The 15,822-nt window shown below is 46.4% G+C and overlaps 1 protein-coding gene across 1 annotated transcript in view; it reads left to right on the top strand.

Moving 5' to 3' along the window:
- The first annotated feature begins 1,284 nt into the window (after nt 1-1,284).
- B4galt6 (beta-1,4-galactosyltransferase 6) overlaps nt 1,285-15,822 on the top strand; it is a 58,932-nt gene continuing 44,394 nt past the window's right edge. The window contains exon 1 of the mRNA XM_021150701.2: nt 1,285-2,311. Coding sequence (XP_021006360.1) covers nt 2,197-2,311 — 115 coding nt within the window. The 5' untranslated portion in view covers nt 1,285-2,196. The remainder of the gene's footprint in view (nt 2,312-15,822) is intronic.

Below are 15,822 nucleotides of genomic sequence, written 5' to 3'. Positions count from 1 at the left end.
CAAACTCAGGGAACCACCTGCCTCTGCTTCCTGAGTGCTGAGATCAAAAGCATGTGTCACTACATCTGGCTAAAAGAAAAAAAAAAAAAGGAGTAAATTAAATAAGGATTCCACTAATGCTCACTCACCATGTACCAGGCTCTCCCATGTTCTTTTAAAGGCATCAACTCATTTAATACTCATTTAATAAAGTCATCACATACACTTGTGCAGGTGGAGGGCAGAGGCTGGCATTGAACGGTGCCCCACTCCACCCTGGTGTTTGAGATGTGGAGTTGGGAAGTCTCTCACTGAAGTCACAGCTCACTAATTGCCTACTCCATGGCTGGCCAGGGAGCTCCTGGAATCCACCTGTGCCTGACCTGCCCAGTGATGGGGTTAAAGCAAACAGTGCTAAGAGTGCACACAACTGTTGTTGGAGTTTTTAAGATCAGAGACTGGACCCTGACTGCCTAAGCCCCTGTCCTCAACAGGACATTTATTCAATGTAGCCACATTAGGAGAAGAAACAAAGAGATCCAGTGACCCCATCCTACCCCAAATTTAGCTTCAGAGTTCTGACATGAGGTTTAGTTTTTAATGCAGGGCAAGAGATACACCTAATTAAACAGTTCTGGTCAGACTTGTGGTCCCTTCCATCATTGACCTAGTTCCTTCTCCAGCATGATACTATGGAGAAATTCCATTTTTTTTGAAGACCGTTATTTTTAATAGTTTGACGGCTAAAGGAAGGAACACATGCCTCTTTGGAATCTATCTTTAGCCCTGCTAGGATGGTTTATGCAGTCATGATCAGCTAAAAGGAAACACCTGCACACAATATGCTGGGAACATGTGCTGTAGGTAAGGAAGGAGCCGGGTAATGTAGCTAGCAGCAAGAAGCATTTGAACAAAGAGTAGCCTTGCGCCTAGAAGATGCATCAATTTAGTGATCAGCTCCGGGTTAGCTAGGGATTGGGACTGCGGTGCTCATGGGCCTATTGGTTGTATTCACCTTCATTGAGAAGGCTGGTCAAGGCATAATGGATACACTTAGGCCCACATTACAACTGACAGTCCATAAATCCAGGAGGGAAACGTGTCTCTTTCGTCCCCCTCCAAAAGGTCCTTGTTTCCAACGAACATCATCCCTGGTACAGAGCGCTTCCCATGCTGAGGACGCGGTCCTTGCTTAGTGCCAGGTCCACCAGGGATGGTGACCGGGAGGGCGGGGCGAGGTGGGGGATGCTGGCGCGGAGTACCAGGACCAATCAGGACCCGCGGCGCTCCAGGGGCTAGGGCTCTTGGTTCCTCTTCTCCGGGCGCAGCGCCGCCTGGCGAGTTGTGGACCGGCGGGCGGAGCCTGCAGGGGTCTCGGGGCACACAGGGCTGTCGGGATTGTCCTCGTGGGTGTGCGCGGTCCGAGATCGCCTTGCGTCTGTCATCTCTTTCCTTCGCCCTCCGGGCCCCGGCCGTGCGCATCCGCCGGGTAGTCCGGGGTCTGTGCGGGGGCGCCGCCGCCTCTCCCTCAGGCTCCGCGGCGGGAATGCGGCTGCTGTGGCCGGCTGGGCAGCGGGCGGCGGCAGCAAGCGGAACCCGGGCGCACTCGCCGCTGGCCGGAACGCCGCCCTGGCCTGCGCTCCGCTCCCGAGGCCGCCGTTGCGCTCCGGGGCCCGGCGCGGAATGAGGTGCAGGCCGCGCGACGGCGAGCGCCCCGCTCCGCGGCCCCCAGGTTCCCCGCGACCGCCCGTGCCTCGAGTGCCCCGGTGCCCACTTTAGAGCCCCGCACTAGCAGCGTTCTCCGAGGCACAGGCCCGCAGAGCGCACGCGACCCGGACCGGGTCCCGATCGCGGGGACTCGCCTCTTGGACGCCGCCCCGAGTGCGGGGACCCCGGCACGCTGCAGCGCGCGGGCCGCACTCCGCATCGCCGAACTCCGCCAGCCTGGCCCGTGGCTTTGGCCTCCACGGAGCCCGGTCTCCCGGCCTCCCTTCACGTTTCTCCGCATCCTTCCAACACCCTTCCCGCTGCTCCACCGCCTCCCATTCATTGCATCCGTTTCTCCTTCCCGGCTCGGTTCTTCTCCCCACAGCCTCCCCGGCCGGACCCCGCCACCTTCTTGGGGTTCTCTGTACATTCATGGAAGTTTAGGGCCTGGACCGTGGCCCGGAGTCTGGCCTGAGAGCGCAGCCCGCGCTGCTGGCAGGGCAGAGGAAGATGTCTGCGCTCAAGCGGATGATGCGGGTCTCCAATCGCTCTCTGATTGCCTTCATCTTCTTCTTCTCCCTCTCCACGTCCTGTCTCTACTTCATCTATGTGGCTCCAGGCATCGGTAAGCACCCAGACACACCCTCACCTCCTATGGTCAGAAGGAAGGTAACTGGGGTGTTGAGGGGTTTGGAAGTTGAACCAAAGCATCTGATTTGATTTATTTATTTTAAAACTGTTGAAGAAACTGCTTGGGCATGCTAGCTTGGTTAAAACCGTTTAGATGAACTTAAAAGGTCGCACTCAGGGGATGTAGGGAAATGAGGGCCTGGTGGCTGGGGAGTGGGGGTGGGGTAGAGTGCCTCTTGTCGCTTTCTTGAGCATTCATGACTACCTTATCTATTGGGGTAGTGTTGAATTGTAGTTTTACCTAGTCACCTTTATTTTCGTATAAAATGGCAGGTCGTGATAATATGAGGTAACAGTAGCAACTGCGAGGAAGGTCAAGAGCATGCATGCTGGTATTGCAGGTCAACAGACATTTGCAGCGTACTTGAGACATTGTAGCTGTTGAACCCCAGCTCTGTTAATCAGCTTGAGACTTCTTGTTAAAGTCAGTCTACCTAAGCTATGAAGATGCCTGCTCAGACAAATACTGATTAAAACAATACACAGGGCAATTTGTGGGTTTAAAGTTTTAACTTTCTGTGAGTGACTGTTGACTTTTGGTTCCAAATAGACTTTTGATCTTGGCTTCTTGATTGAAATATTCTAATTCATTATTTCTCCTGCTGCTGGCCTTGTGAATGAAAATTTCTATGGATTTATATGGCTATTAGAAAACTTCCTATTCACTAAGTTTGGCTGAGTCTTCTTGTCATTGGGTATTTATTTAATGCTGGGTGACTTGGTAACAGTGCATACTTTGTCATTTCATAGTAGACATTCAGTTGTCTTCTTTTGACTCAGTGTTTCTGACAGGAAAAACACCTGCAGAATTTTGAGGTGAAATTCTTGTTCTTGCAGAGGGCTGTGTGTGATGTGGTGTGGTGTGTGATTGTGTGTGTATGGTATGTGGTGTGTGTGTATATGGTGTGTGGTGTGTTAGACAATGGCAATGAATTACAGAAGTCTCTCTCTCTCTCTTCGAGACAGGATTTCTCTGTCCTGGAACTCACTTTGTAGACCAGGCTCGCCTCGAACTCAGAAATCCTCCTGCCTCTGCCTCCCAAGTGCTGGGATTAAAGGTGTGCGCCACCACGCCTGGCTCAAAAACCCATTCTCTTGAAACTTTTGATACTTATGACAGCAGCTCACATTTTAGCCTGAATTATGAATTGGGCAAAATTTTCATAGAGATGGTACATGGACTATATAAAAATGGTTTTTATTGGCCCTAACTTAGATGTTTTGAATCTCTATTATTAGGAAATCTTTATTAATTCTGCCACACCAGCTAGTTTGTAGATGTCAGATGTATTTTAATATCTTATTTATCATTTAGAAGGTTGGCTATTGCTTAGGACATTTAGGAAAAGGTTTTAAACAATTTTTTTTCTTTCTTGCTATTTTAGACATCATAAATGTCATTAAATTCTATAGAAACTTCTTACCTTTTCATGTATGTAACGCTTTAAAAGTTGGACTTCTTTGGAGAATATTATTTTACCAGATATTTAACTGTGAGAGATTCTGCATAAGACTATTTTAAGTATTTTTATAGGGTTTGTGCGTGTGTGCACAGGTGTGAGTGTGTGTGTGTGTGAAGGTCAGAGTACAGCTGTGGTCATCTCTCCTTCCACCACGTGGGTTCTGGAGATGAAGTGCATGTGGCCAGGCATGGCAACATGCAGCCTTCCCTACCTGTGTAGCGGTCCTGCTAGTCCCTGATAAGATTTCTCTTTTTAGGCTAGATCACTTTGTGTAGCCCTGGCTAGCCTGGAACTCTCTATGCAGATGAGAGTACTGAGATTAAAGGCATGTGCCACTACTGCCTGGCGGGAAGATGTTTTCTAATTCAGAGTTTCACTAGGAAATTTACAGTTTGTGATTGGTTACAAGGGCGGTCTTTTTTTTTTTTTTTAAATTTTTGGTATGTCAGGTCACTTTCTTAAATAAGGTCAGATACCAACCACAGTCTGTCAGCTGTTCTGAAGTGAAAATGATGTGGAAACTATGGTCAGTTGAGTTCCCAGTGTCTCAACCAATTACATGAGTGCTTTTCCTTGAAGTCACAGGTGTGGCGTGTTCTCCCAGAGCCTCAGTGCTCCTTTACAGTTCTCCATTGGATAAACGGGTACTTCTCTCAATGCTCAATATTCTCACATGAGTTATATCCTGGAGCAAAATTTCCTCTTGACTGGATTATACTACATTGAAGTTCTTTTTATTGTTTTTTTTTTTTTAAACTTCTTTCTTATTTTATGTGTCTGGGTATTTGTCTGCATGTGTGTCAGTGCACCGTATGCATGCAGAAGCCGAAAGGGATTGTTGGGTGTCATGAAGCAGAAGTTATTGGTGGTTATTAGGTGTCACGTGGGTGCTGGGAATTGAACCCAGTGTTCTGGAATAGCAAACAGTGCTCTTAACCGATGAGCCATCTCTCTAGCCAGCCAACCTTCTCCCCGCCCCCCCCCTCCAGAGTTTCTCTGTGTAGTTCTGGCTGTCCTGAAACCCACTCTGTAGACCAGGGTGGCTTGAGACTCAGACATCCACCTGCTTCTGTCTCCTGAGTGCTGGGGATTCCTTTCACTGATTTAAGAAAAGTGTTCAGATTTACTCCATTAAGTCCTTATGAGCCACATCACATGAGCTTGTTTGCTAGGTGCTATGGTATTGACTCTTCCTTGGGCTTTTCCCCTGTGTCCGTCACCTACTATCTCTCTCTTTTCTGAGCTGACGGGTCACACACTGTAGACTGCCAATCTGGTTAATTTTCTTTTTTCTTCTTGGTGCTGCTCTGTATTCTCTCGGCTCTTTGGGTCCCAGTCTATAGAGTGTTCAATAGAACTCAAACCTAATTATTTTAAGAATAAATTGAAGCATTTTCCCTGATATTTAGTGCGGGAAACACAAGAGAACATCTTTCAGTTAGGAACTTTAGTACTGAGGGGAACTGGGCTGTAGATAGTCTCTTGGAGCCGTCTGTCTATACATCCGTCCGTCTGCACAGGAAGTGTGGGAATGCTTTTCCCAGCCCCTGTCCGGGTCAGGCAGCTTGTTCTGTGCCTGCCCTTGTGCACGGCTGCCAAGGTGAGTGCAATTTCCATCCAAAGCCTTGAGCTGGCTGTGTTGAGAATAGACTTCATTTATTAAGAATTTCCAGTATAACTTCCCATGCAACACAGTCATATCCTGTCATATCAGAGGATCAATTGATTTGCCTGGAGCACCCAAGAGAAGCTGGACCATGAGGTCTAGAAGACTTCAAAGATGATAATAACACAGGCATCTGTGGAGGTTAGCCCCATGAAGGAGCTCTATTGTGCACAATAGAAATCATGTGTGTGTGTGTGTGTGTTTGCTAGGAAGGGTAGCACATGACTGGTGTATATTGAGCACTGAAAAAACTTCTAGAAAACGTCAGTCCTCTGGTTCTATATGGCTACTCCTTAGGGTGTGGAGAGAAAGATTGCAAAAGGACTTTAGAGCACCGAATGCAGCCCAGTGCAATTCCCGAGGTTACTAATGTTCACAGTAGAGTGAGCAGGTCTGGCCCACACAGTTTTATCTAAATGATGATAAGAATGAAATCTCTGTGCCTGCCTCCAGTAGGACAGCGCTGAGGGAGAGTGCATAACTTCCTCGGGAGTGGGTAGTTCTCTGTCCTTTTGACTCCAGAGTTCCTGACCTTTTCCTGGAGAGGATTTCTTGCTTGGACTTTGGGGGAGGAATCTGGTTTTTGGCATTTCGTCTGAACTCCTGTGGGCCTCTTGGTTACTTGGGCCTCCAGGGGATTTATTTGGGGCCTGCTGGAAATGGTGGAATAGATGTTCTGGTGTCTGTTGGAGGCAGCTCAGGTGTTTACTCAGAAGTCTAGCCTGGGGTCTGACTCTAGTTCTCTCCTCTTGCCTTGCAACTTTTTATTTGAGCCCTTTAGCCTCCAAGCCTTTTGAGCTGACTTTAGCCTGTTTTGTTTTGCAAAGGCCCTTTGTTTTCCCCTCTTGAGTTCCTGGTTCTCTGGGGCCTTTTCCTGCGGTTCTTCTGATTGGGTATTGGTCACATTTCGCCTCTGGGCCTCTCTTGCTGTCCTGTGTGTGCTATTTTTGTTCTGTGAGTAGCAAGACTCAGCAGGAGCTTTGCAAAGAGAAATGAGACAGCCCTTTGTTTTGGAGTAATCCTAGCATGAAGGATGGGAAATGTAGGGCAGAGACGGGGAGGCCAGGTAAGAAGCTACCGAAGTGGTTCCAGCACTGGAGATTAGATTCAGGTTAGACCTGAGCACTAGAGCAGTGTGGGGAACAAAGGGGAATGTTCTTTACGATGCTCAGATTCTAACTTAGACCCCAGGTGACCAGTCACAGATGGTGTCCAGGTGCTGGGTGGGGTTGAAGGAGCAGTTTTGGTTTTAGGATTCAGGAATTGGTTGTGCCTGGAATATCCAGGAAGCAGTTCTCAGTGGCTAGGTAGGTTAAGGTCTTGGAGCCCAAGGGACAGAGTAAGACAAAGTCCACCTACCCCAGGATTCCCCTACTGTGCTTTAAATCGGGCTTGTAAGCCCACTTGGTTGTCTCTCCATCTTGGAATGAGAGAGCCCTGCATGTTGGACTTCTGCAGAATAAAACGCTCCTTGCTTTTGCATACTATTTGAGTCTGGAGCATCAGTCTTCGGGCAACAACAGACCCTTACACATCATATAGGAGAGTTATATTTGGCTGTCTTTGGCATTACAGCTGAGCAGTAATCTCCAGTGTGCAAGTGTTTGTGACTCATCATATTGGTGACACTAAGCAGGGTCTCCTAGCGAGGGCACAAGGTTGCCCAGAAGGCCAACATCGCATTTGCAATCCTTCTCAGATCTCTCTGGGGATCATCTGCCATCTCTTCAGTCCCCGCCTTTAGACAGGAATCAGTGAAAGGTCTCAGATTTGGGCCCAAGTTGGGAACACTGGCAGATTGTCCTTTTGGGTAAGATTTATTAAAAGAGTTATTATCACCCCAAACTTACAGCAGCATGGCAGCGGCCTTGAGAGTTTGGGTGGGGAGACAAGAGTGAGGATCCCTCTTAATCACTCAAAGGAAGGGAGTGGTTTCATGTAGGCATTCGGTCCGACTGTGGAAGGAGAAGGATAAGGGCTGTCAGCCAGTAAGAAATGTCCAACTATAAGATGTGGGGGGAGAGAGGAGGAGGGACACATTTAGGTGAGGAGTACTCATTATGGAGGGGGAAAGTACCCTCATGTAGCCTTCTGAATAATGGGACAGGTCATTGTCTCTGAATGGGTACTTGGGGTGTCTGTTAAGGGGCCAGAGATTCACCCATCTGCTCTTGGTAGGAGGCTTGGTTTTCCTTTACCAGGCTGCTGTAAGGCTGTGTGGCCAGAAAGGCCGTCTGGCTTAGACTCTTAACAGTCTGTAACTGTCCCTTGATCATGACAAGCAGTCCCTCGAAAGGACTGCCTGCATCAGTGGGATGCACTCATGAGTGAGTAGTGTTTGTAACTCTGCCCTTAGTGTCAGACAGTTGATGTAAACCCTAGGACCTGGTGGGAAGCTAGCTTAATTTATTGATTCACCACAGCCCGGTGCTGTTCTCCACCTTGTTTGGTGGTGAGTGTACAGGTGATGTGTGCCGCCTACAGCCCGGCTTTTCATTTCTGCCTTGAGTGTTATTGAACATAAAAACAGCCGTGTCTGAAAGAGAAATCCTAGCCTGGGTTGGTAAGTGTCTCTGTGTGATAGATATTTCAACATTATTCAGAGGCGTGAAGAGAATGCTTTTAACTTGTGTAAATAGGGTAACTAATTGTTGAAACTACCCAAGTCATATTGAATGTAGTTTCTTGTTTTGTTTTGTTTTGATTTGTTTTGTGTTTTCTTCAAGACAAGGCAAAGTCTCTAGTTCAGGCTGGCTAGCATTATCTATGCAACTAAGGATGACTTTGAACTTCTGCCCTCTCCCACCTCCTGAGTGCTACGACTGCCTGCCGCACTTAGCCTTCCTCTGTAGTGTTGTTGAGGACTTTGCTTGGCAGGCAAACACTGTCAACTGAGCTACATCTCTACCCTAAGGTATGCTGTTTTAATAACCCCCCTTTTTACACCTTATTTTGGAAGAAGCTTAGCTCTTCTTGTTTTAAAAACATTCATCCCGTGTAAATGACTCCATGGCTTTTCAAGTCCTTGGAACTCGAGAGCGTGGTGTGAGTGACTGCTGCTGTCCTCCTCACAGTCTCCATGTTTTCTTCAAGGGTGTGGCGCTGAGAGAGCCTGGAGCATAGGTGCAGTGGAGTCCTTGATGCCACAATTAATTGTTCAGCAAAAAGTATCAGGGTCGAAATCCCAAAAAGTAGCCTACAGGCAAATCTGATAAAATGAAGACACTCAATAGAGACTTTGTTGTTTTTTTTTTTTTTTTTTCTGGTGAGCCTAGACTGGATCAAGTTGACTGTCAGTGTTGACTAGGGCAATCACAAATTTAATCACAAATTACTAGGCATAGCTTCATCAACATATTGCTGTATCACAGCCAAAAGTCTAAGGGCTGACAGTCTTTGTGCTAACTCCTATTTCAACCAAGCAAGGTATCTGTACCAGCTCAAAACAAACGCTGCCAAACTCTGCTATCACCGAAAAAGCAGATATGCCACTGGAGTCTAGCCGTAAAACGACTGATCAAACTGGCCAAGCCACGGAGAGATAGAACACACTGAGCTCCCATGGAGGAAGCTGGTGTTTTCCAAAGCATGTGCATGGGCCTTGTGGAAGCCTGGAGGGTCTGCTTCCTTCCCGGGATCCGCTTCATCTTCACATCCAATCTGTATCGCTCACACAGAGTGCTTTTTGTTACTGTTCTGGCAGATGGGTTTTAAACTGTTAGGTCATTGTGTGTACTGGGAACAGGAGGCTCTGCAGACCCTCCGCCATGGCCTTACTCGCTGGCTATCTTTGATACTATTAAAAGTGGCTTTCAAGTGTGAATGTGTTTAAGCCTTATTGAATGAGCTTTTTTTTTTTTTTCAGGAATATTTTTTAGATATACTTTTTTTTTTTCTTTCATACCCTTTTCTTCTTTTTTGCCTTTTTAAAAAAAGATTTATTTATTTTTATTATATGTAAGTACACTGTAGCTGTCTTCAGACACCCCAGAATAGGGAGTCAGATCTCATTATGGATGGTTGTGAGCCACCATGTGGTTGCTGGGATTTGAACTTCGGACCTTCGGAAGAGCAGTTGTGTGCTCTTAACCACTGAGCCATCTCTCCAGCCCCTTTTTTGCCTTTCTTGAGGCAGGATCTTACTCCATAGCCTTGGCTTTTCTGGAACTCACTCCGTATAGATCAAGTCAGCCTTGAACTTGAACAGATCCGCTTGCCTCTATAGCCGCAATGCCCGGCCTTCCTTTTTTTTTTTTTAGCTTGCGTTTGTTGCACGAGATAATGGGCCCCTTTGTAGTAGTTGCATGTATTACATAAACATATTATGTACTTTGATCATATAACCTTCCCGGAGTCCTTTCCACTCACAGGTCGTCTGTCAGTAGAGCTGCTCATTGCAGCTCTCATTCATCTTATTCAGTACTCAGGTCATCCTGCAATGTGGTGGTGGTGGTGGTGAATTAGGTACTGGCTAAGTTTATTTTTGTTTTGTACAGTCGAAAATGACCTTGAACTTCTGATCCTCCTGCCTCTATCTAGCTCCTGAGTGCTGGGATTATGAATGTTCAAGTTGGTTTAAGCCACATTGCCGGTTGAACTCCAGGTTTGGCAGGTGCTACACTGAGTGAGCTCCAGTTCCTACCCTCTGGGTTTTCTGAATTGATCACCTGATTCCATTTGATCTGTTGCAGAATGAATCCTAGGGTTTGGAAATGAAACTAGCTCTTTTGTTTGTTTGAGACAGGGTTTCTCTGTGTAGCCCTGGCTGTCCTGGAACTCACTCTGTAGACCAGGCTGGCCTCGAACTCAGAAATCTGCCTGCGTCTGCCTCCCAAGTGCTGGGATCAAAGGCTTGCGCCACCACTGCCTGGCAAAACTAGCTTGTTTTAAGATAGAAGTGGTTAACCATTCGTGGTGAATAATGTCTTCCATCCAGAGAACTTGATAGTGAATTAAAAGATTGTGTCACATGTTCACTTATAGGTTGGCAGTGGCTAGGTCGTAAGTTGATCCTAAGTACGTTATCTATCATTTTTACTTATAAGAAGGCTGCTCACAACCATTGGTAAGTCAAGCTCACCTCTGAACTCCCAAGAACACCAGCCAACATGTTGTAGTACACATACATGCAGGCAAAACACACACACACACACACACACACACACACACACACACACTAAATTAAAAGAAAATATAAAATGTCTTTACCTTTTTTGGAGGTGTGGTGAGAGGTTGAGGCAGGTCTTACTATGTTGCCCTGGCTGTCTTGGAATTCATTCTGTAGACAAAGTTGACCTCCTATTCAGAGATCTGCCTGCCTCTGCTTCTCTAGTGCTGGGATTAAAGGTGCTTACCACCAGTGCCAGCTACAATAGTCTATTGAGTGATTGCCTAGAGTTTGTTACCTTGGTTGAAATATTCCATCCTGTTGGTCCCCAGCCCCTAACCCCCAGATAAGGATTCTCTGTGTAGACCTGGCTGGCTAAGAACTCAGAGAGCTGCCTGCCTCTGTCTCAGGAGTTCTGGGATTAAAGGCATTTGCTGCTACCACCCAGTCTGTTGTTTTTTATATTTGATAATGTGACTATAACTTGGAATAAAACCACTTGTTGAATAAAATAATGTTCCATAGATTGTCTTTGATAATCGAGGAGCTGGTGCACGCCTTGGTTCTAACTTCCCAGCATGCTGAGCCCGGAGGATTGCCCGAGGCTGGGAGTTTGAGGCCAGCCTGTACAATAAAGGACAGCATCTCTTAAAATAGAGGAAGAAGGAAAGAAAAAAGACAGAGGAAAGTGGAATTCTCAGTCTAGTGTAACATCCAGTTTGACTCACAGGAAGGAGGAGGAATCCTATGGTTTTCGCTTGAGTCAATGCGCTGAAGAGACAGAACTGAAAGCGGCCTTGCTTTTTGGTCAGAGATATCCTGTCTGTTGGAAGTTGCTAAAATTCATTTTTGTCCCATATCCTCTTCCCTGTGTCTGGCTTGAGAGTTCCTCTCTTCTCGTGAATAAGTTGAAATTCTGAAGTGTTAATCATTAGAACAGAGTTTGGAGATAGAAAACATAGCTTATACCATGTCTGTTTTGTACAGTTCTTAAGTGGGTAGAGATTTGGTTCCCATTCGTCTTGTGGATGTGGAAAACACTGTAATGCGTTCCAGGCATGTTTAGTTTCGGCTTTGCCTTTTAGTCAGCCACAGCCTTGGGTTTCCTGATTAGATTTTGCCTTCCTTTCTCTAGCCCTTCACTTCCTCCTGGTTTCATTTTGAATTAGCTCTGTTAGAGTCCCTGGGATACTTGGAAGAAGCTATGCAAATATTCTAGGTGACTAGTGCTATAAATTAGCAAGTGCAGGACATACCGTCCTTGGTTAGAGTTTTCACACTGATAGGTTGGTTTCAAGTATATTCTTGAAATATGTTGCCTTTAACCAAGGCTGAAGCCACAACTGGCCGTTTGTCTTTCTTTGAGATTTTGATTCCTTCCTTCCTTTCTTCCTTCCTCCCTTCCTCCCTCCCTCCCTTCCTCTCTCCCTCCCTTCCTCCCTCTCTCCCTCCCTTCCTCCTTTCCTTGCCCTTCCTCCCTTTCTTCCATTCTTTCAGATTTATCTTTAAACTAAATGAAGCTTAATTACTTCATTAATTTTGAGGCAGGGCCACTCTATAGATCATCATGGCCTTGAACTACTCAGAGATCCGCCAGCCTCTACTTCTCCAGTGCTGGGATTAAAGGGGTGTGCCACTATACCCTAAATTTTATTTTATTTTTAATTATGTATATGTGTCTGTCTGTGTATGGATATGTGCACGTGAGTGAGGGTACCCTTGGAGAAAAGGGGTGTCCATCAGATCTGGAGCTGTAGGCAGTTGTGAGCCATCCAACATGGAGATGACCTTGAACTTCTGATCCTCCTGCATCTATCTCTGGGCGTAGGCTCTGGTTTTATTCAGTACTGGGTATGAGACCTTTGTGCATGCTAGGCAAGTGAACCTCACAGTGAACCCCAGAGCCCAGGATCTTGGTTCTGAATCTACACGGCCCCTTAGTCTTCTGAAGTGCTTGGTAAATAGTAAACAGTGTGTATCTGCTGGGTAAATTTATCTCCGCTCGACTAGTTTTAATATATTAAGGCTGTTGGAAAAGTCAGTTTTGTTTAAAAATGAAAGCTATGACCAGTCTTAGCACACATGCTCTCTGAGCATAGAGCTGCTGCTGGCAGCATAGAAGCGATAGACACATTTGAAGGCACTCCTGTTAATTTTTAATTGTCTACATCAGCAAAGCATGAGCTGTTGAATGGTGTTGTTGATGTCGTGTTCTGCCTGTTACCAGTGTGTCTTATCAGTTGATGAAGTGGAACTCTGAACACAGGGTTCTTTCTCTCTTCATGAGTCAGTCCATGACTAACTTGGAAGATGGAGTTGAATCTACGGGTTAATGATTTTCACAGTAGATTACCTTGCTGCCACATCTGAATTTCTTCTTTGTGCAATAGCACTCTATAATACTTTGGCCCAATGGGAACTGTTTATCAGCTGGCATAGTACCACCATTTATTTTTGTTTTTAATCCTTTCCCGTAAGCAATGGTTTTCAACCTTCCTAATGCTGCAACCCTTGATGCAGTTCCTCATGTTGTAGTGACCCTCAACCATAAAATTATTTTTGTTGCTGCTACTTAACTGTAATTTTGCTACTGTTATGAATTGTAACATAAATATCTGTGTTTTCTGATGATGGTCTTAGGCTACCGCTGTGTAAAAAGATCTTTTGATCCTCGGAGCGGTAACAATCCACAGGTTGAGGCCCACTGCAAAACACAAATCCTGTTTCATGCTTGATCTGGCCTAATCCTGCTGTTACCATGATTGTTATAAATGTAGTTTTGTTTGTGAACATGAATAAGTAAGTTCCAGAGGTTTGTTGGTTATGGCACTGAATGTGGAAAGAAGATAAGTTTATGGTCCCTGAAACATATTTAGATTATTGTAATTTGTAGAAACTCTGAGGTACCTGGCTCAGGAGGTAATAATGTCAGATAAGTGGTGTGGTGTCTTCTGAGATATTGTCTCCTTGGGTGTTCTTAGGTGGTGTGGGAGGCAGCTTCTCTCCTGCCATTTTGTGCCCCTTCTGGCTTCTGGAGTTAATTGCAGTCTGTCTGTGGTGATGCTTTCTGCATGATTGTTTTCATTTAATTATGTGTGTGTGTGTGTGTGTGTGTGTGTGTGTGTGTGTGTGTGAGAGAGAGAGAGAGAGAGAGAGAGAGAGAGAGAGAGAGAGAGAATTGGAGAGGAAGAGGGAGAGGGAGAGAGAATATGAATACAAGAGTCTGAGTACATGGCTTGTGTGTAAGAGATGGAGAATGTGAATGCATGTATGTGTGTGAGAGTATATGTATGTGAGTGTCTGAGTGAATGGTATGCATGTGAGTGTGTGTGTGTGTGTGTGTGAGAGAGAGAGAGAGAGAGAGAGAGAGAGAGAGATAATGACAATGGGAGTGTCTGAGTGCACTGTGTGCGTGTGAGGTCAGAGAATAGTCTTTCTCCCCTACTCTGTAAGTTTTGGGGACCAAACTCATGTTGTCAGGCTTAGAGACACCCCAGAACGTTTTGTCTTGAATATTTCTCTTTTCCCCTGCTTGGCCCCCTATGTCTCTGCTGCCTTGCTTCTAAAGAGCAGACAGATCCTCAAGCCCTTCATATCTGTTCTTGAATAACAGTTTTCAAATCTACTTGTAAGGTACCTCTGGGTTTCCTTGCTTCTGTTTTTCTTGCTGATCTCATAGCAAACTTCCCTCTCCTGGCAGTGGTGGCGCACGACTTTAATCCTAGCACTTGGGAGGCAGAGGCAGGCGGATTTCTGTGTTCGAGGCCAGCCTGGTCTACAGAGTGAGTTCCAGGACAGCCAGGGCTACACAGAGAAACCCTGTCTTGAAAAAACAAAACCAAAAAAACCCAAAAATCTTCCCCTTCAGCTACTACATCAGTTTCCTAGGTCAACATACCTTCCAACAAGCATGGATACGTCCTAATACTAGGAATTAACTCTTCCCAAGGCTTGAAGCCTGAAACGAAGGCCTTGGCTCCATACTTCCTCCTGAGGGTGTGGGTGTTTGCTGGCTTCCTGGGCTGGTACAACATGAGTGTCTTCTGCCTCTGTGTTCACGTGCCTTCTGTGTGTACACCCACAACACATACCCTCTCCCTTTATCTGCTAGATGGTCCAGAATTGTCTCTTGAGATCCTTGACCCTGCTTTGCTGAATGCTGGGTGCTCCTCCTTACTGGTGTTGATGCTTGCTTAGCCCCACCCCAGTCTCCTCACTTCTTTTGGCACAGGGAGCTGTCCAGCTCATCTTTCTTTTCAACTTGGGGCTCTGGGAGAGGCACTGTTAGGAGGTGTGGTCTTTCTTGTTGGAGTAGGTGTGGCCTTGTTGGAGGAATTGTGTCACTGTGGGGGTGGGCTTTGAGACCCTCCTCCTAGCTGCCTGAAAGTCAGTCTTCTGACTGCCTTCAGGTCAGGATGTAAAACTTTTGGCTCCTTCTCTAGCACCATGTCTTCCTAGACACTGCCATGCCTCCCTCCCACCATGATGATAATGGACTGGCCTCTGAAACTGTAAACCAGCCCCAGTTAAATGTTGTCCTTTATAAGAGTTGCCTTGGTCAGTGTCTCTTTTCAACAATGAAAACCCTAAGACACTACTAAACCCTCCTGTGAATCTTTTGTGTTCCCTTCTGCCCCGAGCATGCCCGGATGCTCTGCTTCTAAGGATTCTTCTCCTCTTGCTGGCTGCCCACTTTCCTTTCATGAAAGGTACCGTCCACCGAACCACAGACTATTTGACTTTCTTTTCCGAAAGGCACCACCCTCTCAATGGTTTCAAGGGTCCGCCTCCTAGCATTGTCAGGAGGCATGGAGGTAACTGCTCCATCACTTGCAATAAGGATGTAGTTATCCCAGTGCCCTGCCTCAATTTTTAAAATTTTTTTTTATTAGGTATTTTCCTCATTTACATTTCCAGTGCTATCCCAAAAGTCTCCCCTACCCTCCCCCCCACTCCCCTACCCACCCACTCCCACTTTTTGGCCCTGGCTTTTGGTACTGGGGCGTATAAAGTTTGCAAGTCCAATGGGCCTCTCTTTCCAGTGATGGCCGACTAGGCCATCTTTTGAGACATATGCAGCTAGAGTCAAGAGCTCCGGGGTACTGGTTAGTTCAGAATGTTGTTCCACCTATAGGGTTGCAGATCCCTTTAGCTCCTTGGGTACTTTCTCTAGCTCCTCCATTGGGGGCCCTGTGATCCATCCAATAGCT

Source organism: Mus caroli, chromosome 18 (genome assembly GCF_900094665.2).
Source record: "Mus caroli chromosome 18, CAROLI_EIJ_v1.1, whole genome shotgun sequence".
NCBI lineage: Eukaryota > Metazoa > Chordata > Mammalia > Rodentia > Muridae > Mus > Mus caroli.
This window is presented reverse-complemented; position numbering and strand designations above follow the sequence as displayed.